The 23908-nt window shown below is 46.5% G+C and overlaps 1 protein-coding gene across 10 annotated transcripts in view; it reads left to right on the top strand.

The window, feature by feature from the left end:
* Positions 1-23908, top strand: part of KDM2B (lysine demethylase 2B) — a 473004-nt gene that overhangs the window by 116491 nt on the left and 332605 nt on the right. For all 10 annotated transcript variants that reach the window (XM_063964438.1, XM_063964435.1, XM_063964434.1 and 7 more), the window contains one exon: positions 8757-8863. In XM_063964438.1, coding sequence (XP_063820508.1) covers positions 8757-8863 — 107 coding nt within the window. The remainder of the gene's footprint in view (positions 1-8756; positions 8864-23908) is intronic.

Genomic DNA, 23908 nt, shown 5'->3' with positions numbered 1-23908 from the left:
TGGGGGCGCGTCTCCGAAATTTCAGCCACCAGTGGGTTCGCTCACAGGTGGATCCCTGGGCTATACAGATTGTGTCTCAGGGATACAAGCTGGAATTCGAAGTGATGCCCCCTCACCGTTACCTCAAATCGGCTCTGCCAGCTTCCCCCATGGAAAGGGAAGTAGTGTTAGCGGCAATTCACAAGTTATATCTCCAGCAGGTGGTGGTAAAGGTTCCCCTCCTTCAACAGGGAAGGGGATACTATTCCACAATGTTTGTGGTTCCGAAACCGGACGGTTCGGTCAGACCCATATTGAATTTAAAGTCTCTGAACATTTATCTAAAAAGATTCAAGTTCAAAATGGAATCGCTCAGAGCGGTCATTGCAAGCCTGGAAGAGGGGGATTTTATGGTGTCTCTGGACATCAAGGATGCTTACTTGCATGTCCCCATTTATCCACCTCATCAGGAGTACCTCAGATTTGTGGTACAGGACTGTCATTACCAATTCCAGACGTTGCCGTTTGGGCTCTCCACGGCACCGAGAATATTTGCCAAGGTAATGGCGGAAATGATGGTGATCCTGAGAAAGCAAGGAGTCACAGTTATCCCATTCTTGGACGATCTCCTCATAAAGGCGAGGTCCAGAGAGCAGTAGCTGATCAGCGTAGCACACTCTCAGGAAGTGTTGCAGGACCATGGCTGGATTCTGAATATCCCAAAGTCGCAGCTGATTCCTACGACGCGTCTTCCCTTTCTGGGCATGATTCTGGACACAAACCAGAAGAAGGTGTTTCTCCCGGCGGAGAAGGCTCAGGAGCTCGTGACTCTAGTCAGAGACCTCTAAAAACCGAAACAGGTGTCGGTGCATCACTGCACGCGAGTCCTGGGAAAGGTGGTGGCATCGTACGAAGCCATTCCCTACGGCAGGTTCCATGCGAGGATCTTTCAGTGGGATCTGTTGGACAAGTGGTCCGGATCGCATCTTCAGATGCATCGGCTGATCACCCTGTCCCCGAGGGCCAGGGTGTCTCTTCTGTGGTGGCTGCAGAGTGCTCACCTTCTCGAGGGCCGCAGGTTCGGCATACAGGACTGGGTCCCGGTGACCACGGGTGCGAGCCTCCGAGGATGGGGGGCAGTCACTCAGGGAAGAAACTTCCAAGGGTTGTGGTCAAGTCAGGAGGCTTGTCTGCACATAAATATCCTGGAACTAAGGGCCATATACAACGCCCTGAGTCAAGCGGAGTCTCTGTTTCGCAACCAACTGGTGCTTATTCAGTCAGACAACATCACTGCAGTGGCTCATGTAAACCGCCAGGGCGGCACAAGAAGCAGAGTGGCGATAGCGGAAGCCACCAGGATTCTTCGTTGGGCGGAGAATCACGTGCAAGCACTGTCAGCAGTGTTCATTCCGGGAGTGGACAACTGGGAAGCAGACTTCCTCAGCAGGCACGACCTCCACCCGGGAGAGTGGGGACTTCATCACGAAGTCTTCACTCAGATTACAAATCGATGGGAACTGCCACAGGTGGACATGATGGCATCCCGTCTCAACAAAAAGCTACAAAGGTATTGCGCCAGGTCAAGAGACCCTCAGGCGATAGCTGTGGACGCACTAGTAACACAGTGGGTGTTCCAGTCGGTCTATGTGTTTCCTCCTCTTCCTCTCATACCCAAGGTGCTGAGAATCGTAAGAAAAAGAGGAGTGAGAACAATACTCATTGTTCCGGATTGGCCAAGAAGGACTTGGTACCCGGAACTGCAAGAAATGCTCACAGAGGACCCATGGCCTCTGCCTCTCAGACAGGACCTGTTGCAACAGGGGCCCTGTCTGTTCCAAGACTTACCGCGGCTGCGTTTGACGACATGGCGGTTGAACGCAGGATCCTAGCGGAAAAAGGCATTCCGGATGAAGTTATTCCTACGCTGATAAAGGCTAGGAAGGACGTGACAGCAAAACACTATCACCGTAATATGGCGAAAATATGTTGCCTGGTGTGATGCCAGGAAGGCCCCTTCAGAGGAATTCCAGCTGGGCCGGTTCCTGCACTTCCTACAGTCTGGAGTGACTATGGGCTTGAAGTTGGGGTCCATAAAGGTCCAGATTTCGGCCCTATCCATTTTCTTTCAAAAGGAACTGGCTTCTCTTCCTGAAGTTCAGATGTTTGTTAAGGGAGTGCTGCATATTCAGCCCCCTTTTGTGCCACCAGTGGCACCTTGGGTTCTCAACGTGGTGTTGGGTTTCCTGAAATCCCACTGGTTTGAGCCACTTAAGACCGTGGAGCTAAAGTATCTCACGTGGAAGGTGGTCATGCTATTGGCCTTAGCTTCGGCTAGGCGTGTCTCAGAATTGGCGGCTTTGTCATGTAAAAGCCCCTATCTGGTTTTCCATATGGACAGGGCAGAATTACGGACTCATCCGCAATTTCTGCCGAAGGTGGTGTTCTCTTTTCATTTGAACCAACCTATTGTGGTGCCTGCGGCTACTCGTGACTTGGAGGATTCCAAGTTGCTTGATGTAGTCAGGGCTTTGAAGATCTATGTAGCCAGAATGGCTGGAGTCAGGAAGACTGACTCGCTATTTATCCTGTATGCATCCAACAAGCTGGGTGCTCCTGCTTCAAAGCAAACCATTGCTCGCTGGATCTGTAACACGATTCAGCAGGCTCATTCTGCGGCTGGATTGCCGCATCCAAAATCAGTAAAAGCCCATTCCACAAGGAAGGTGGGCTCTTCTTGGGCGGCTGCCCGAGGGGTCTCGGCATTACAGCTTTGCCGAGCAGCTACTTGGTCGGGTTCAAACACATTTGCTAAGTTCTACAAGCTTGATACCCTGGCTGAGGAGGACCTTGTGTTTGCCCATTCGGTGCTGCAGAGTCATCCGCACTCTCCCGCCCGTTTGGGAGCTTTGGTATAATCCCCATGGTCCTTACGGAGTCCCCAGCATCCACTAGGGCGTTAGAGAAAATAAGATTTTACTCACCAATAAATCTATTTCTCGTAGTCCGTAGTGGATGCTGAGCGCCCGTCCCAAGTGCGGACTTTCTGCAATACGTGTATATAGTTATTGCTTAATAAAGGGTTATGTTATGTTGGCATCCATTGTTTGATGCTCTGCTGTTGTTCATACTGTTGACTGGGTAAGTTTATCACAAGTTATACGGTGTGATTGGTGTGGCTGGTATCAGTCTTACCCTGGATTCCAAAATCCTTTCCTTGTAATGTCAGCTCTTCCGGGCACAGTTTCCTTAACTGAGGTCTGGAGGAGGGGCATAGAGGGAGGAGCCAGTGCACACCAGTAGTACTAAATCTTTCTTTAGAGTGCCCAGTCTCCTGCGGAGCCCGTCTATTCCCCATGGTCCTTACGGAGTCCCCAGCATCCACTACGGACTACGAGAAATAGATTTACCGGTGAGTAAAATCTTATTATAACCCTCTATTAAGCCGGGGGAACCTATATATAGGGAGTAACCCCCTGTATATATATATATATATATATATATATATATATATATAAAACTCAGCCCAGGGCGCCCCCCCCTGCGCCTCAGAAGCCGGTGGCGCTTCAGCCCGCTAAAAGTATAACTTCTCCTTTCCAGCGGGGGACCATCTACAGTGTCTACACACTGTATAGAAGGTCCATAGCGTTCAACAGTGCTCACGATGCCGCCCAGGGCGCCCCCCCCTCGCGCCCTGCACCCGTGTGATCCATCGACGCGGGAGTAAGTGGCGCGCAGCGCTGCTCCATGCCGGAGGGAATGGGACACTGGCTATACACCCTGAACAAGTTGAAAACATGCTGCCCAGGGCGCCCCCCCCCCCCCCTCGCGCCCTGCACCCGAGTGAGCCTTCGGCGCGGGAGTAAGTGGCGCGCAGCGCTGCTTCCTGCCGGCGGGGGACGGGACACGGCCACCCTTCCAACTAGCATCTACACCCTGCACAAGAGTAAAACATGCCGCTCAGGGCGCCCCCTCCCGGCGTCCTGCACCCGTATGAGTCCCTGGCGCGTATGATGCGCTATGCTGGCGGGGGTATGGGACACGGTGCCGAGGCACGAGAAAGCCTCTAATGCCAGCCACATAAGAACATCAGTAACTTGCTGCCCAGAGTGCCCCCCCCCCCCCCCCCCAGCACCCTGTGAGTGCTGTAGTGTGGGAGCATGGAGCGCAGCGCTACCGCTACGCTTACCACGGTTACTGAAGTCTTCTGATCGTCATATACTCACCCGGCTTCTTTCTTCTGGCTTCTGTGAGGGGGGTGACGGCGTGGCTCCGGGAACAAGCAGCTAGGTGCACCAAGTGATCGAACCCTCTGGAGCTAATGGTGTCCAGTAGCCGAGAAGCAGAGCCCTTGAACTAAGTAGAAGTAGGTCTGCTTCTCTCCCCTCAGTCCCACGATGCAGGGAGCCTGTAGCCAGCAGGTCTCCCTGAAAATAAAAAACCTAACAAAAGTCTTTCCAGAGAAACTCAGTAGAGCTCCCCTAGTGTGTGACCCATCACTCCTGGGCACAAAGTCTGAGGTCTGGAGGAGGGGCATAGAGGGAGGAGCCAGTTCACACCCAGTTTAAGTCTTTATAGTGTGCCCAAGCTCCTGCGGATCCGTCTATACCACATGGTCCTTTTGGAGTCCCCAGCATCCTCTAGGACGTATGAGAAATATCTGCTCCTTTGAAGGTCCCAATGAGCACAGTGGCCTCCATCATCCATAAATGGAAGAAGTTTGGAACCACCAGGACTCTTCCTAGAGCTGGCCGGCCGTCTAAACTGAGCGATCCGGGAGAAGCACCCTAATCAGGGAGGTGACCAAGAACCCGATGGTCACTCTCTGTCAGAGCTACAACATTCCTCTGTGAAGAGAAGAGAACCTTCCAGAAGGACAACCATCTCTGCAGCAATTCACCAATCAGGCCTGTATGGTACTAAGCCACTCCTTAGTAAAAAGCACATGGCAGCCACCTGGAGTTTGCCAAAATGCACCTGACGGACTCTCAGACCATGGGAAACAAAATTCTCTGGTCTGTTGAGACAAAGATAGAACTCTTTTTAGCGTGAATGCCAGGCATCATGTTTGGAGGAAACCAGGCACTGCTAATTACCAGGCCAATACCATCCCTACAGTGAAGCATGGTGGTGGCAGCATCATGCTGTGGGAATGTTTTTCAGCGGCAGGAACTGGGAGACTAGTCAGGATAGAGGATAAGATGAATGCAGCAATGTACAGACACATCCTGGATGAAAATCTGCTCCAGAGTGCTCTTGACCTCAGACTGGGGCGACGGTTAATATTTTAGCAGGACAACGACCCTAATCACACAACCAAGATATCAAAGGAGTGGCTTCAGGACAACTTTGTGAATGTCTTTGAGTGACCCAGCTAGAGCCCAGACTTGAATCCGATTGAACATTTCTGGAGAGATCTGAAAATGGCTGTGCACCGACGCTTCCCATCCAAACTGATGGAGCTTGAGAGGTGCTGCAAAGAGGAATGTGTGAAACTGCCCAAAGATGCTGTAGGTGTGCCAAGCTTGTGGCATCGTATAAAAAAAAAAAAAAAAGACTTGAGGCTGTAATTGCTGCCAAAGGTGCATCAACAAAGTATTGAGCAAAGGGTGTGAATACTTATGGACATGGGATTACTTCGTTTTTTTTAAAATTTGTAATAAATTTGCAAAAACCTTAACTTTTTTCACGTTGTCATTATGGGGTATTGTGTGTAGACTTTTGAGGGCACAAATGAATTTATTCCATTTTGGAACAAGGCTGTAACACAGGGGTGGGCAATTATTTCAGCTGGGGGGCCGCTTAACACTTCCAACGAATATTCGAGGGCCACACACAAAATACTCAAAAAGAGTCCCCTTTTTACACATTACGGCAGATAGCGTCCCCTTTTTACACATTACGGCAGACATTGTCCCCCTTTTTACACATTACAGCAGACAGCGCCCCCGTTTTTACACATTACGGCAGACATTGTTCCCCTTTTTACACATTACAGCAGACTGCGTCCACTTTTTACACATTACGGCAGACATCATCCCCCTTTTTACACATTACAGCAGACAGCGGCCCCGTTTTTACACATTACGGCAGACATTGTCCCCCTTTTTACACATGACGGCAGACTGCGTCCACTTTTTACACATTACGGCAGACTGCGTCCCCTTTTTACACATTACGGCAGACTGCGTCCACTTTTTACACATTACGGCAGACTGCGTCCCCTTTTTACACATTACGGCAGACATCGTCCCCCTTTTTACACATTACGGCAGACAGTGCCTCCGTTTTTACACATTATGGCAGACATCATCCCCCTTTTTACACATTACAGCAGACAGCGGCCCCGTTTTTACACATTACGGCAGACATTGTCCCCCTTTTTACACATTACGGCAGACTGCGTCCCCTTTTTACACATTACGGCAGACATTGTCCCCCTTTTTACACATTACGGCAGACTGCGTCCCCTTTTTACACATTACGGCAGACATTGTCCCCCTTTTTACACATTACGGCAGACTGCGTCCACTTTTTACACATTACGGCAGACTGCGTCCCCTTTTTACACATTACGGCAGACATCGTCCCCCTTTTTACACATTACAGCAGACAGTGCCTCCGTTTTTACACATTATGGCAGACATCATCCCCCTTTTTACACATTACGGCAGACATTGTCCCCCTTTTTACACATTACGGCAGACTGCGTCCCCTTTTTACACATTACGGCAGACTGCGTCCCCTTTTTACACATTACGGCAGACTGCGTCCACTTTTTACACATTACGGCAGACTGCGTCCCCTTTTTACACATTACGGCAGACATCGTCCCCCTTTTTACACATTACGGCAGACAGTGCCTCCGTTTTTACACATTATGGCAGACATCATCCCCCTTTTTACACATTACAGCAGACAGCGGCCCCGTTTTTACACATTACGGCAGACATTGTCCCCCTTTTTACACATTACGGCAGACTGCGTCCCCTTTTTGCACATTACGGCAGACATTGTCCCCCTTTTTACACATTACGGCAGACTGCGTCCACTTTTTACACATTACGGCAGACTGCGTCCCCTTTTTACACATTACGGCAGACATCGTCCCCCTTTTTACACATTACAGCAGACAGCATCACCCTTTTTTACACATTACGGCAGACAGTGCCTCCGTTTTTACACATTATGGCAGACATCATCCCCCTTTTTACACATTACGGCAGACAGCATCACCCTTTTTTACACATTACGGCAGACAGTCCCTACCCCCCTATCCCCTCCCTCCCCTAAACCCATATTGTAGTTTTTAACTCGGCTGCCTCCCCACCCCTAAACCTATATGGCAGCTTAAGCAGTGATCCAGGGGCTGGCAGGACAGGGGGTTTACCTGTTCGTCACAGTGGCAGACGATCCCCGCTGTCCGATGATGCCGCCTGGAGTCACTGCTGATGTGGCCTCTTGCTCCCGCTCGCTGGCCGCTGCTTCTTCTCCTCACTCAGCCGCCAAGCGCAGTGCCCGCCCCCCGTGCCGCCCAGCGCGCTTGGTAACAGAGGAAATCCCGGTCAGCTGACCTTGTGACGTGACCGGGATTTCCTCAGCGGCGCCTCGTCTGAGAACAGTGCATTGACAAGCGGCCTGTCGGGCCGCTTGTCATTGCACTCTAATGGGGCACAGCGGGCCAGGCACGATCGGTCCGCGGGCCGCCTGTTGCCCACCCCTACTGTAACATAACAAAATGTGGAAAAAGTGAAGCGCTGTGAATACTTTCTGATGCACTGTAGAGGCAGAAAGGAAATTGCACACTTATCCATCCAGTGTATTGAGTGCCGTCTCTGACAAATCACATATTTATAATTATCTTCAGCAGCATTGAGCCAACAGGAGACCAAAGATCTGCACACCATTTCCATAGAGTTTGATTATTTACTCCATACAGTGCATTATACATAAAGTAGCTCAGGTCTCATAGTAGCACCTTTGATAAAAGTGCAGGAGCACCGAAACAGACTGTCAGTGCCATGATAATGGAGGAATGTCTCCCATGCTGTACTGGATGTTGATCCTAAAGCATGTAATGTATAGTGCTCTTATGCAACCTGAGCTACTTTATGGAGTAAATAATCAAACTCTATGTAAATGAATGTGCGGATCTTTGGTCTCCTGTTGGTTCAATGCTGCTGAAGATAATTATAAATTAAAAAATAATAATATGTATGTATGTGTGTATATATAATATATTTATAATATAATCTCCAACTTCATTGTAAAATTATACCTAAATTGGACATGGTGGTCAGGTGGGGACGGTTTTCAAAATTGGTCCACTTAAAATGGATTGACCCTTCTTTTTGTCAAGTCACTGCATTGTGATTTGTTTTCCCTGTGGCATGTGTGCACATGTCACCTTGCATATTACAATTGAATGCATTCAGGTGTGATAAGGTATGTCACAGTCAATGTCCATGTTTGTTATGTTGACATAGTATTTTTCACTATTTTAGCCTAACCCTAAATTTAGTCCTAAAATGCTATGTCGACATTCTGACTTGTCAACATGCAGTGTTGACATAACGAACACGTCCGTATTATGACCCTGTTGACATAACACTAGTGTTTACATTCTAACTGGCTATAACCAACTTATTTTCAGTATTGTGTAATTGTTTCTTTAGTACAGTAGATTGCCACTTACTGGATTTTGCACGTTTCGAAAATGCTGCACAGTTGTTCATATTATGAACTTTCATTGGTTGGTTTGCTTCACTTTTATGTAGGTCGATGCAGTAGATTGGGTGGATAATATGTGGCCTCAGCATTTAAAGGAAAAGCAAAAGGATGCGACAAATGTGATAGCTGAAATGAAATATCCTAAAGTGAAGAAGTAAGTCTTGTGGGTTTGTGGCGTGTGTGTTGTTTTTTCCTTAACTATAATATAGGAAACGTTTCAATTCTCTTTTGTTTTGTGATGACCATTTTATTTGTTATCTGCTATGACAACGTGATAAGGAGTTGTTATATGTATACTGAATAGATGCATTATGTATTGACCATAAAATAAAAAAACAAATTGTGTTCATGATTTTGTTGTTGAAAGTACACTACATTTCAGTTATTGTATATCCAATGCAGGCGTGACTATTTATGTTTAGGTCAGACTAAAGGTGCATACACACGGTGCGATATTGAATATATAGTCAAAATCGTAAGGAAAGTTAGTGCATATCGCACCGTGTGTATAGTCCTTGCGATGCCGATGCGCGGTCCCGCGGGATCGGCATCGCAAGGAAAAATAGACTCTGCAGGAAGCCCAACATTGACTATATTGGCGGGACCGGGCTCCGGCCCCATCAAATAGTCAATGTCGGGCTTACGCCGCATTGCGCCGTGTGTACACACCAATAGGGCCGGATGTAATGACGCCCAAGATTCCTGGCATATCGCACCTCTGCGGATCTTGGGCGTCATTACATCCAGTCCATAATGTTGTGCGGGTTAGTGCTTAACATTTAAACAAACCTTTTTTTTTTTTCTTATGGTCACCTTGGGATATCCAGTGGTTGTCTAGAGCAGTGATGGCTAACCTTGACACTCCAGCTGTTGTTGAACTACATATCCCAGCATGCCCTGCTACAGTTTCGCTATTTGGCCATGCTAAAACTGATGCAGGACATGCTGGGATGTGTAGTTCAACAACAGCTGGAGTGTCAAGGTTAGCCATCACTGGTCTAGAGGGTTTATTTACACCCAGTTCTGCCCAGTGGTTTTATCCTGTCAAAATTTCTTTAAGCTACTTGTTCCCTGACAACTGCTTTAGCCTGTTCACAGTATAGAATGTATTAATGTCATTGTGCATTAAATGCTATATGGAGAATATGCAGCGCTTTGTTTTTGTTTTTAAGCACATTCCATATGTGAACAGGCTACAGCAGTTGTCATTGCTTCAATGATCCATAACACAATTTTACATCCTATTTTAGGCTCTTTTGCTGTGGTCAATGGTAAATGGAAGCTATCTTTATTGCTTGTAAGAACAGCAGTTTATTTCCTATGAAAGTACGTATGCATCTATAGTAGGTACGCTGAAAGGAGTAATACTTCTACAACCGTTAGACAATAATGAATGGATGCTGGTGGTAGTACAGACCTCCTGGGTATCCTGTGGGTATTCCATTGCCAAATATGTAAAATATTTATAATAACACAATTACTTTCTAATGCTGTATAATCTTGGTGCATTGCAAATCTATGTTCTAGGGAGAGAACTCTAGTTATGTTTTCAGTGAGGAAACTGGATATATGGAAACAGTGAAACCTGTGTGATAAATGTGCTAAGCTGGTAATCATCCCCCTCTTGTAATCCTGGTGGCTACCAAAAGCCATAGTATATGTTCTGCTTGCCTCTAAACAGGAATGGAAATTGTAGGAACTTATCCTTCAGAATAAGTGACAAAAAGACAGCTTGTAGGGAAAATGGAACCCCTGGAGATTCTCATGTTTGACTGTAGTGTCTGTCTGTCTATCTATCTATCTATCTATCTATCTATCTATCTATCTATCTATCTATCTATCTATCTATCTATCTATCTATCTATCTATCTATCCTAACCTCCCTGTAATTAATGGAAGTGTACGCACACATTTTATTTATGAAATAATGGGTAATTATAGATTTATTTATTTTCTCAGCCTTGGGGTGTAAGTTAAGTATTAAGTGTAGTGAGATAGGCTTAGCCAGCAGCATATATACTGTATGGAATACATATGTAATCCCTTGCGGGTTCGCCGGTCGGTGACACACTGCGCTTGCCTCAGGATCTATTTCCACTCTGTGGGTGTCATTGACACCCACGAGTGGGAATAGCCCCTGTGAGCTGGTATACCGGCTATTGGCATTGTCGGCTGTCTAGATTCTGGCGTCTGTATCCTGGCCGCCGGGATCCCAACAGCCGGCAAATTGATTGCCTCCCAGACTCTGTGTATGGTGTTAAAATATTGGGATAAGTTACTGATGATCTTGCAAACATTAACTAACCTCAAATAAAAGTGGAAAATGGTTCTAAGTGCACACATAAGATGTTTAGATCAAACTCTGTCCCACTTTCTTTTGTGTATTTAAGCATAGAAGGTATGGAAGAGATACAAAAACTCGCATGGATCCAAAGCATGTTATCCAAAACCACAAGTGTGCACATATCTAAAGACTTTTGTGCTGGACAATACAGCAGTGAGTTTGTTATATGATCTGTTGCTCGGTAACAGTTTGCTCACATGTACATGCAGATTATTATTGCATTCTTTAGAGCCATGCGTATTGCACACAATGGGTCTGATTCAGCATTGCATAGAAAGGGTGATATTCAGTTGATTTATCGTGCTCGATTTCCCATATAAAGCGACCGTATATAGCAGGGACGATATCTAAGTTGAGTCCCGTTATTGCACCTATAGAGGTCGGACTTAATCCAAAGTGCCAAACGCGATCATGAAAACGGGTCACTTTTCAGCTTGCCCCCCCCCCCCTCGCAAGCCATTCATGTTCGATTGGAGCTGCAATTGAATAGATCCGTTTGGGCGCCATCAACTGGATAAAACATTTGCAGAGAGCGTTACATTTGGGTGGGTTATATTGTTTCTGTGCAGGGTAAATGCTGGCTGCTTTATTTTTACACTGCAATTTAGATTTGTCTGGTACATTATCACTCTCCAAGGCTTAGTGCATTCTGAAAGTATTCACAACGCTTCACTTTTTCCACATTATGATATGTTAGAGCCCTATACCAAACTGGAATAAATACATTTTTTCTACCAAAATTCTACACACACAATACCCCATCATGACAACGTGAAAAAATGTTGTTGTTTTTTTTTAGATTTTTGCAAATTTATTAAAAATAAAAAACTAAGAAATCACATGTACATAAGTATTCACAGCCATTGCCATGAAGCTCAAAATTGAGCTCCGGTACAGTGCCTTGCTAAAGTATTCACCCCTCTTTGCATTTTTCATGTTTTGTTGCCTCACAACCTGGAATTAAAATGGATTGTTTGAAGGTTTGCATAATTTAATTCACACTACATGCCTACAACTTTGAAGATGTTTTTTTTTTTAAATTGTGAAGCAAACTACAAATTGAACAAAATAACAGAAAACTTTAGTGTGCATAACTATTCACTCCCCTAAAGTCAGTACTTTGTAGAGCCACCTTTTGCTGCAATTACAGCTGCAAGTGGATTTGGATAAGTCTCCATGAGTTTGCCATTGGGATTTTTGCCCATTCCTCAAGGCAAAACTTCATGTTCGATGGTTTCCGCTTGTGAACAGCAATCTTCAAGTCTGACCACAGATTCTCAATTGGATTGAGATCTGGGCTTTGACTAGGCCATTCCAACACATATTTTTTTTTTTTTTTAATAAATTTCTTTATTAGACAGCCAAAGAGTCGCAACATAATTTTCCAGGAATCAGTTTACAGGGATATTCAGCAGTGACAAATACTCAAATTCAATAATGAATAGAATGCAGAAGATAGAAGGCTGTACGATTTTTTTGTTTTTTAGTAAGAAAGAAAGGCAGAAACATATCACATAGAGTATTACATACTCAGGTGTCTAGCAGCAATTGCAGGGGGAATGGGTCACCTAGGTGTCCCATTATCCCCAACATCAAGCAATATACATAATATATAAACTAAATACCATCTCTGCTAGAGAGGAGGAGAGACAGAAAAGAAAAGTAATAGAGACAGAAAGTAGAGAAGAAGAAATAGTACAGAGACACTATAGATAGGTGATGTACAATGCCGGGGGGAGTTGATCAAATATACATTCCGGGTGGGGAGAGTAAATTGTGGTTTTGGGGTGAACCTTTTAGCGTGCAGAACCATAATTTTGGAGAGTCGATGTCATAATTGGGGCCTACCCAGCAACCCTACCCTTCAGATTACAGAGAATCAAATAATAGTTCCCGCTATCCGACTAGTCCAGTACCACGTTGTGTCACGGAATACCCTCCAAATACATTCGCGTCTAGCTGGGGGTAAATTCTCTATATAAATTCCCCATTTTTTATGGAAGAGTATAACTCCATTTTCAATTTGGAAAGTGGCCATTCGTCTCTCACAAAATAGTATGTCTAATAAAGCGGATTCCCATTCTCCCACCGATGGGGCAGTTTTATATATCCAATGCCTCAGTATCACTTGTTTTGCCACTGTGACCATCACAGTCAGCAAAGGGATCACAGGGGTGAGGTCAAATCGCGACATCCAGGGTGAGAAGTCAGCGAACAACGGGCCCACTAGTCCAGGAAGAGTTCATTTGAGTAGTCGGGATAAATATTGGAGAATCTTATACCAGAAGCGTTTAATTTTCCCACATAACCATAAATTATGTGCGAGGGATGCTCCGCTTACTCCACATTTAGGGCAGGTGCCCGATTCACCAGGGCGGAAGTGTTGCCTTTGGGAGGGGGATATATACATCCTGTTTACAATCCTCAAATGTATTTCTTGTAATGTAGCGGATTTTAGAGCTTTTAGAACTACGTTAGTGTTCTTAGAAACCCCGCCCATCTCAGGAGCTTCTGGGAGTTCCCGTCGCCACGAATCAGTGAGAGGGGACCAAGATGGGGCAGACACCTCAATCAGGTCGTTGTAAAGATAGCGAATTTTAAATGGATTTTGTCTGCAAAACGTGAGAGTGTCAAGAATTGTTCGGGTAGAGGCCATTCTGCCTAATGGGTCACTAAGAGAGTTAATATAATGGCGCGCTTGGAGAAACATGAAAAAGTTGGAGTGGGGTAAAGAAAATTTGTCGCGTAGTTGTATGAAGGAAAGCATCTGTCCCCCAGGATCAAAGACATGCCTAATAGTGTTTATCCCCTTACATTTCCATGTGTAAAAATGACGATTATCTAAAGAAGAGGGGAAATTGGGGTTACCTCATAAGGGTATGTATGGTGACTCAAAAGGGTCAGTATGAAATAGCTTATGGGTGGAGGTCCAGGCCCTATACGTATCCCAAAATAAAATTTCTCTGACGTCCTAGTGGATGCTGGGAACTCCGTAAGGACCATGGGGAATAGACGGGCTCCGCAGGAGACTGGGCACTCTAAAAGAAAGATTAGGTACTATCTGGTGTGCACTGGCTCCTCCCACTATGACCCTCCTCCAGACCTCAGTTGGATTTCTGTGCCCGGCCGAGCTGGATGCACACTAGGTGCTCTCCTGAGCTCCTAGAAAGAAAGTATATGTTAGGTTTTTTATTTTACAGTGAGACCTGCTGGCAACAGGCTCACTGCAACGAGGGACTAAGGGGAGAAGAAGCGAACCTACCTGCTTGCAGCTAGCTTGGGCTTCTTAGGCTACTGGACACCATTAGCTCCAGAGGGATCGACCGCAGGACCCGTCCTTGGTGTTCGTTCCCGGAGCCGCGCCGCCGTCCCCCTTACAGAGCCAGAAGCATGAAGATGGTCCGGAAAATCGGCGGCAGAAGACTTCAGTCTTCACCAAGGTAGCGCACAGCACTGCAGCTGTGCGCCATTGCTCCTCATACACACTTCACACTCCGGTCACTGAGGGTGCAGTGCGCGCGGGCGGGCGGCGCCCTGAGCAGCAATAAAAACACCTTGGCTGGCAAAATAATCACAATATATAGCCCCAGAGGCTATATATGTGGTAATTACCCCTGCCAGAATCCATAAAAAAGCGGGAGAAAAGTCAGCCGAAAAAGGGGCGGAGCCATCTCCCTCAGCACACTGGCGCCATTTTCTCTTCACAGTGCAGCTGGAAGACAGCTCCCCAGGCTCTCCCCTGTAGTTTGCAGGCTCAAAGGGTTAAAAAGAGAGGGGGGGCACTAAATTTAGGCGCAATATTGTATATACAAGCAGCTATTGGGAAAAATTCACTCAATATAGTGTTAATCCCTAAATTATATAGCGCTCTGGTGTGTGCTGGCATACTCTCTCTCTGTCTCCCCAAAGGGCTGTGTGGGGTCTTGTCCTCAGTCAGAGCATTCCCTGTGTGTGTGCGGTGTGTCGGTACGGCTGTGTCGACACGTTTGATGAGGAGGCTTATGTGATGGCAGAGCAGATGCCGATAAATGTGATGTCGCCCCCTGTGGGGCCGACACCAGAGTGGATGGATAGGTGGAAGGTATTAACCGACAGTGTCAACTCCTTACATAAAAGGCTGGATGACGTAACAGCTGTGGGACAGCCGGCTTCTCAGCCCGCGCCTGCCCAGGCGTCTCAAAGGCCATCAGGGGCTCAAAAACGCCCGCTCCCTCAGATGGCAGACACAGATGTCGACACGGAGTCGGACTCCAGTGTCGACGAGGTTGAGACATATACACAATCCACTAGGAACATCCGTTACATGATCCCGGCAATAAAAAATGTGTTACACATTTCTGACATTAACCCAAGTACCACTAAAAAAGGGTTTTATGTTTGGGGAGAAAAAGCAGGCAGTGTTTTGTTCCCCCATCAAATGAGTGAATGAAGTGTGAAAAAGCGTGGGTTCCCCCCGATAAGAAACTGGTAATTTCTAAAAAGTTACTGATGGCGTACCCTTTCCCGCCAGAGGATAGGTTACGCTGGGAGATATCCCCTAGGGTGGATAAGGCGCTCACACGTTTGTCAAAAAAGGTGGCACTGCCGTCTTAGGATTCGGCCACTTTGAAGGTACCTGCTGATAAATAGCAGGAGGCTATCCTGAAGTCTGTATTTACACACTCAGGTACTAGACTGAGACCTGCAGATAGTGCTGCTGCAGCGTGGTCTGTAACCCTGTCAAACAGGGATACTATTTTGCGAACATAAGACGTCGTCTTATATATGAGGGATGCACAGAGGGATATTTTGCCGGCTGGCATCCAGAATTAATGCAATGTCCATTCTGTCAGGAGGGTATTAGAGACCCGACACTGGACAGGTGATGCTGACTTTAAAAGGCACATAGAGCCTTATAAGGGTGAGGAATTGTTTGGGGATGGTCTCTGGGACCTCGTATCCACAGCAACAGCTGGGAAGAAATTTTTTTACCTCAGGTTTCCTCACAGCCTAAGAAAGCACTGTATTATCAGGTACAGTCCTTTCAGCTTCAGAAAAGCAAGCGGTTCAAAGGCGCTTCCTTTCTGCACAGAGACGAGGGAAGAGGGAAAAAGGCTGAACCAGTCAGCCAGTTCCCAGAATCAAAATTCTTCCCCCGCTTCCTCTGAGTCCACCGCATGACGCGGGGGCTCCACAGGCGTAGCCAGGTACGGTGGGGGGCCGCCTCAAAAATTTCAGCGATCAGTGGGCTCGCTCACAGGTGGATCCCTGGATCCTTCAAGTAGTATCTCAGGGGTACAAGCTGGAATTCGAGGAGTCTCCCCCCCGCCGTTTCCTCAAATCTGCCTTGCCGACAACTCCCTCAGGCAGGGAGGCTGTGCTAGAGGCAATTCACAAGCTGTATTCCCAGCAGGTGATAGTCAAGGTGCCCCTACTTCAACAAGGACGGGGTTACTATTCCACACTGTTTGTGGTACCGAAACCGGACGGTTCGGTGAGACCCATTTTAAATTTGAAATCTTTGAACACATACATAAAAAAATTCAAGTTCAAGATGGAATCGCTCAGGGCGGTTATTGCAAGCCTGGAGGAGGGGGATTACATGGTATCCCTGGACATCAAGGATGCTTACCTACATGTCCCCATTTACCATCCTCACCAGGAGTACCTCAGATTTGTGGTACAGGATTGCCATTACCAATTCCAAACACTGCCGTTTGGACTGTCCACGGCACCGAGGGTCTTTACCAAGGTAATGGCAGAAATGATGATACTCCTTCGAAAAAAGGGAGTTTTAATTATCCCGTACTTGGACGATCTCCTTATAAAGGCGAGGTCCAAGGAGCAGTTGTTGGTCGGAGTAGCACTATCTCAGGAAGTGCTACAACAGCACGGATGGATTCTATACATTCCAAAGTCACAGCTGGTTCCTACCACACGCCTACTGTTCCTGGGGATGGTTCTGGACACAGAACAGAAAAAAGTGTTTCTCCCGCAGGAGAAAGCCAAGGAGATGTCATCTCTAGTCAGAGACCTCCTGAAACCAAAACAGGTATCGGTGCATCACTGCACACGAGTCCTGGGAAAAATGGTAGCTTCTTACGAAGCAAAATTCCATTCGGAAGGTTCCATGCAAGAACCTTTTAGTGGGACCTCTTGGACAAGTGGTCGGGATCGCATCTTCAGATGCATCGGCTGATACCCTCGTCCTTGGAGACAGGGTTATCTCTACTGTGGTGGCTGCAGAGGGCTCATCTTCAAGAGGGCCGCAGATTCGGCATACAGGACTGGGTCCTGGTAACCACGGATGCCAGCTTTCGAGGCTGGGGGGCAGTCACACAGGGAAGAAATTTCCAAGGACTTTGGTCAAGTCAGGAGTCGTCCCTACACATAAATATTCTGGAACCGAGGGCCATTTACAATGCCCTAAGTCTGGCAAGGCCTCTGCTTCAAAACCAGCCGGTACTGATCCAATCAGACAACATCACGGCAGTCGCCCATGTAAACCGACAGGGCTGCACAAGAAGCAGGATGGCGATGGCAGAAGCCACAAGGATTCTCCGATGGGTGGAAAATCATGTCTTAGCACTGTCAGCAGTGTTCATTCCGGGAGTGGACAACTGGGAAGCAGACTTCCTCAGCAGACACGACCTCCACCCGGGAGAGTGGGGACTTCATCCAGAAGTCTTCCAACTGTTGGTAAACCGTTGGGAAAGGCCGCAGGTGGACATGATGGCGTCCCGCCTAAACAAAAAACTAGAAATTGCGCCAGGTCAAGGGACCCTCAGGCAATAGCTGTGGACGCTCTAGTGACACCGTGGGTGTACCAGTCGGTTTATGTATTCCCTCCTCTGCCTCTCATACCAAAGGTACTGAGAATAATAAGAAAACGAGGAGTAAGATCGATACTCGTGGTTCCGGATGGGCCAATAAGAACTTGGTACCCAGAACTTCAAGAAATGATATCAGAGGACCCATGGCCTCTACCGCTCAGACAGGATCTGCTACAGCAGGGGCCCTGTCTGTTCCAAGACTTACCGCGGCTGCGTTTGACGGCATGGCGGTTGAATTCCGGATCCTAAAGGAAAAGGGCATTCCGGAGGAAGTCATTCCTACGCTGATAAAAGCCAGGAAAGAAGTAACCGCAAACCATATGTTGCGTGGTGTGAGGCCAGGAAGGCCCCAACAGAGGAATTTCAGCTGGGTCGTTTTCTGCACTTCCTACAGTCAGGAGTGACTATGGGCCTAAACTTGGGTTCCATTAAGGTCCAGATTTCGGCTCTGTCGATTTTCTTCCAGAAAGAACTGGCTTCACTGCCTGGAGTTCAGACATTTGTAAAGGGAGTGCTACATATTCAGCCCACTTTTGTGCCTCCTGTGGCACCTTGGGATCTCAACGTGGTGTTGAGTTTCTTAAAATCACATTGGTTTGAGCCACTTAAAACTGTGGATTTGAAATATCTCACGTGGAAAGTGGTCATGTTATTGGCCTTGGCTTCGGCCAGGCGTGTGTCAGAATTGGCGGCTTTGTCATGTAAAAGCCCTTATCTGATTTTCCATATGGATAGGGCAGAATTGAGGATTCGTCCCCAGTTTCTCCCTAAGGTGGTATCAGCTTTTCACTTGAACCAACCTATTGTAGTGCCTGCGGCTACTAGGGCCTTGGAAGATTCCAAGTTACTGGACGTAGTCAGGGCCTTAAAAATTTATATTTCCAGGACGGCTGGAGTCAGGAAAACTGACTCGCTTTTTATCCTGTAGGCACCCAACAAATTAGGTGCTCCTGCTTCTAAGCAGACTATTGCTCGCTGAATTTGTAGCACAATTCAGCTGGAGCATTCTGCGGCTGGATTGCTGCATCCTAAATCGGTAAAAGCCCATTCCACGAGGAAAGTGGGCTCATCTTGGGCGGCTGCCCGAGGGGTCTCGGCTTTACAACTTTGCCGAGCTGCAACTTGGTCAGGGGCAAACACGTTTGCTAAATTCTACAAATTTGATACCCTGGCTGAGGAGGACCTTGAGTTCTCTCATTCGGTGCTGCAGAGTCATCCGCACTCTCCCGCCCGTTTGGGAGCTTTGGTATAATCCCCATGGTCCTTACGGAGTTCCCAGCATCCACTAGGACGTCAGAGAAAATAAGATTTTACTCACCGGTAAATCTATTTCTCGTAGTCCGTAGTGGATGCTGGGCGCCCATCCCAAGTGCGGATTGTCTGCAATACTTGTATATAGTTATTGCCTAACTAAAGGGTTATTGTTGAGCCATCTGTTGAGAGGCTCAGTTATATTTCATACTGTTAACTGGGTATAGTATCACGAGTTATACGGTGTGATTGGTGTGGCTGGTATGAGTCTTACCCGGGATTCAAAATCCTTCCTTATTGTGTCAGCTCTTCCGGGCACAGTATCCTAACTGAGGTCTGTAGGAGGGTCATAGTGGGAGGAGCCAGTGCACACCAGATAGTACCTAATCTTTCTTTTAGAGTGCCCAGTCTCCTGCGGAGCCCGTCTATTCCCCATGGTCCTTACGGAGTTCCCAGCATCCACTACGGACCACGAGAAATAGATTTACCGGTGAGTAAAATCTTATTATTAGTCTTAACTTCCTGGGGTAGTCTAGACCGCGGTGTGTGAAGCAATGCTGCAGGAGAGTAAGGGGAAAACAGTGCCTCTTCCAGTTCCAGGTTCGTGAATAGATCTGACCGAAGGAGCCAATCTGAGGCAAACTTAAATAGTGCTGATCTAGCAAACATCGTTACATTGGGCATACTCAGTCCTCCTTTTCGTTTGTTAGCATAAGTTCGGGCTTTGGGCATGCGAGGTCTTGAGTTTTTCCAGATAAATTTTGAAAATATTTGCGAGCAGAATAGGGAGTCATGTTTAGTGATCGTGATGGGGAGCATTTGAAGCAAATAAGCCAGTTTTGGGAAAATAACCGCCTTTATCACCACTATCCTGCCCAACAGAGAAAGCTTGAGATCTTTCCAGGAGTGTAAGCGTGTTTTAATTTGTTGTATAATGGGTGTATAATTAAATTGATATAGTCGGGAGAGTTCTGAGGGAATATAAATACCTAAGTATTTTAGTTTGGTAGGAGTCAATGTGAATTGGGAAGAGAAGTCTGTATAGAGAAGAGGGTCCTGTATGTTAGTCAGAGGGAGTAGTTCAGATTTATGGGTATTTATGCGATAACCAGCAAAGGTACTAAAACACTGTATAGTGTCAAAAATAGCAGGGGTTAGAGACAAATAAGATCATATCATCTGCAAATAGTCCAAGTTTAACTTCCCTTTTTCCTATAGATATCCCCGAGAAGGCCGGTAATTGTCTCAGTGCTATAGCCAGGGACTCCAAAGCTGCCGCAAAGGGGATAAGGGGCAGCCTTGTCTGGTCCCCCTATGAATCGTTAAGGGTTGGGACAGGTATCGATTAGTGAATACTTGTGTAGATGCATTATGGTATATGGTGTGTAAAATGTCCACAAATCGGTCAGAAAATCCAAAACGTCGGAGCGTCTCAAACAGGTGGTCCCACGTTACCAAATCAAATGCCTTTTCAGCATCCAATGACAATAGGAAAGTGGGATCACCTGTCTCCACCCCCCTCAGGGACTGCAGAACCGTTAGGACTTTACGGATATTGGTCACCGAGTGTCTGCCTGAGATAAAACCAGTTTGATCACTGTGGATTATTCCAGGCAGGATAAATTTTAGTCTGTCCGCTACCAGTTTAGTAAACAATTTGTAGTCCACATTAAGTAGGGAGATAGGGCGGTAAGAAGACGGGAGGAGTGGGTCTTTGCCGGGTTTGGGTATAACCCGGATCAGTGCCGAGTTAAAATAGTGTGGGATAGTAAGGTTGGAGAAAATACAATTAAAGAAGGCTGTCAAAGGGTCTACTATTTTAGGGGACAGCAATTTAAAGAATTCCCCAGATAAGCCATCAAGGCCTGGGGTCTTCAGCGGTTTAAGGGCTTTAATAGCCTCCGTCACTTCAGTGACAGTAACAGGGGCCGTAAGGGAGTCTGATTGATCTGGGGAAATCTGAGGTAACTGTAATGTTTACCAGAAGGAGGTCTTGGTAGTTTGGTCAACATTGCCGTGTGAGTAGAGATCACTAAAAAAGGAATGGAAGATGTCAGCGATTGCTTTCCCATCGGATTGCACAGCTGAGGTCGAATCCCTCAAAGCTGTCACATGTTGGGGTCCCTTATCGGATTTAAGTAAATTTGAAAGCATGCTGCTCGGCTTATCTCCATATTGAAAAAAATTATATTTACCTGCAATGAGGAATCTATTATCCATGTGTCAGATTATGATCAAATTGGGTCTTAGCGTCTCTATATTTCTGCTTGTTGGCTAACGTAGGTGAGGATTTAAAATTTTGAAATGAGGAAGTGAGTGTGGATTGTGCTGCTCTATATGCGGCGTCTTGGTCCCGTCTATATTTCGCCATGAATGCAATTATATCTCCTCGTAAAACAGCTTTAGCAGTTTGCCAAAACAAGGCAGGGTCAGACGAATGGTCAGAGTTGTTAAGAGCATAAGAGTCCCAGGAATTCAGCAACATAGATTTAAAGTCCGGAGAAGCTGCCATCTTGGCAGGGAATCTCCAATGTGTATTATTACCCAACGTGAGTCTACCTTGAAGGACAAGCGATATAGGGGCATGGTCTGAAATAGTTATGGGGTTAATAGCTGTCTCAATGATCCTGGGGGACAGATCAGTGGAAACAAGAAAATAATCAATACGTGAGAAGGAGTTATGGGTAGCAGAGTAGTAAGTATAGTCCAATTCTACAGGGTTATGGAGACGCCATATATCAACCAATCCCAGTTGTGCATACATGTAATCCAGGTTAATCTTGGGTAGCCGGGCCCTTTGAGCCGGGGCACCCTTCCTGTCCAAAACCAAAGAGGACACCATATTCATATCCCCTCCAACAATGAGAGAGGTATGCGAATATGGGCGGAGAACATTCGTTATTTCCAGATAAAATGATTTATCATAGACAGCCGGGGCATAGATATTGCATAAGGTTAATCTGGTGCCCTCTAAGGTGACATCTAAAACAATGTATCTGCCTAGAGGGTCAATAATCTGATGATGTATGTCAAACTCCACCCCCTTACGGATGAGGATAACGACCCCCCTCGCCTTAGAAGAGAATGAAGAAGATGCTACCATCTCTTGTCTAAGCATGGTAAGTTTAACATGTTCAGGAGGGGTCAAGTGCGTCTCTTGGAGCATAGAGACGTCAGCTTTTATCTTATTTAAATAGGTAAGGATACGTCTCGCTTGATAGGCGAATTAATACCTCTAACATTCCACGACACTATATTAAGTTGTGACATTTATAACATCAGCAGGGGAATAGAGTAGGATAGGAAGAGATCTTGTGAAGAGAAACATCCTCATGTAAATAATCCAGAGTATCATAAACATAAACAATCCCCACCCCATCCGGCCAAGCATCTGCAGGTAAAAAGTAACGGAAAGGAGAGTGAAAGAAGTCAGAAAGAAGAAAGAAAGGTAAAGACAAAGGCTAAGACAAAGACAACATATGAGAGTGTCTATACCAGCATACATCAGTATAGACTTTCAGCGTGAACCCGCTGCAATGTAGAACAATGAAAATAACAAAATAACCAACAGGCAATATGAAGGTAATAAACTTAAGTAAACGTCCTAATGACCCTTATATACAGAAAATGAAGTGTTTCGTAAACGGTCATGGTAGGAGTTAAACCTAACTCACCTCGCAATAGAGGAGAGTTGTGAACTATATCAACCAGTATAAGAACATGGATTAAGTCCCGGTATCAGGTTTCAATCATTATCATCAACTCTGCTTGGGGAGGATGGATGTGAGGCCAGGGGTGACCGCGTGGGTCCTCCAAGCTCCATTACAAAGCCCTTAGCCGAGTCTACTGAAGTGAAATCTTTCGGGCCTTGTGGGGTGAAAATGCGCAGCCGCGCAGGATAGAGAAGGGCAAATCGAATACCGCTTTTCACCAGTTGAGAGCATATTGGAGACATTTCCCTTCTAGCTCTAGAGACTTCCGCGGAATAGTCTTGGAAAAGGAACAGCCGTTGCCCATCCCATTGGAGTGGTCCTTTGGTTCGAGCCGCAGACCATATCAGTTCTTTATGTCTGAAATTTAAGCATTTAAAGATGACCGGGCGGGGTCTAGATTGGTTAGAGTCACGTGGGGGGCCCAGTCTATGAGCTCGTTCAATTTCCATCGAGGAGAGTTCTTCGGGAATACCCAGGAGGTCTGGCAAGTCGGAGAGGAGAAATTTCAGAAGATCAGGGCCCTTCAGTGATTCTTTAAGGCCCACAATTCTCAGGTTGTTACGTCTCCATTCCAACACATTTAAATGTTTCCTCTTAAACCACTCGAGTGTTGCTTTAGCAGTATGCTTCAGGTCATTGTCCTGCTGGAAGGTGAACCTCCATCCCAGTCTCAAATCACAGGCAGACAAACAGGTTTTGCTCAGGAATATCCCTGTATTTAGCACCATACATCTTTCCCTCGACTCGAAACAATTTGCCAGTCCTTGCAGCTGAAAAACATTCCCACAGCACGATGCTGCCATAACCATGTTTCACTGTGTGGATGGTGTTCTTGGGGTGATGGGATGTGTTGGGTTTGCGCCAGACATAGCGTTTTCCTTGGTGGCCGAAAAGTTCAATTTTAGTCTCTGCTGACCAGAGCACCTTCCTCCATACATTTAGGGAGTTGTCCACATGCCTTTTGGCAAACTCAAAACGTACCTTCTTATTTTTAACACGTAATTTTTTTTTCTTTTCTGGCCACTCTTCCATAAAGCCCAGCTCTATGGAATGTACGGCTTATTGTGGTCACATGGCCA

The sequence above is a fragment of the Pseudophryne corroboree genome, chromosome 1 (genome assembly GCF_028390025.1).
Source record: "Pseudophryne corroboree isolate aPseCor3 chromosome 1, aPseCor3.hap2, whole genome shotgun sequence".
In the NCBI taxonomy this organism is placed as follows: domain Eukaryota; kingdom Metazoa; phylum Chordata; class Amphibia; order Anura; family Myobatrachidae; genus Pseudophryne; species Pseudophryne corroboree.
This window is presented reverse-complemented; position numbering and strand designations above follow the sequence as displayed.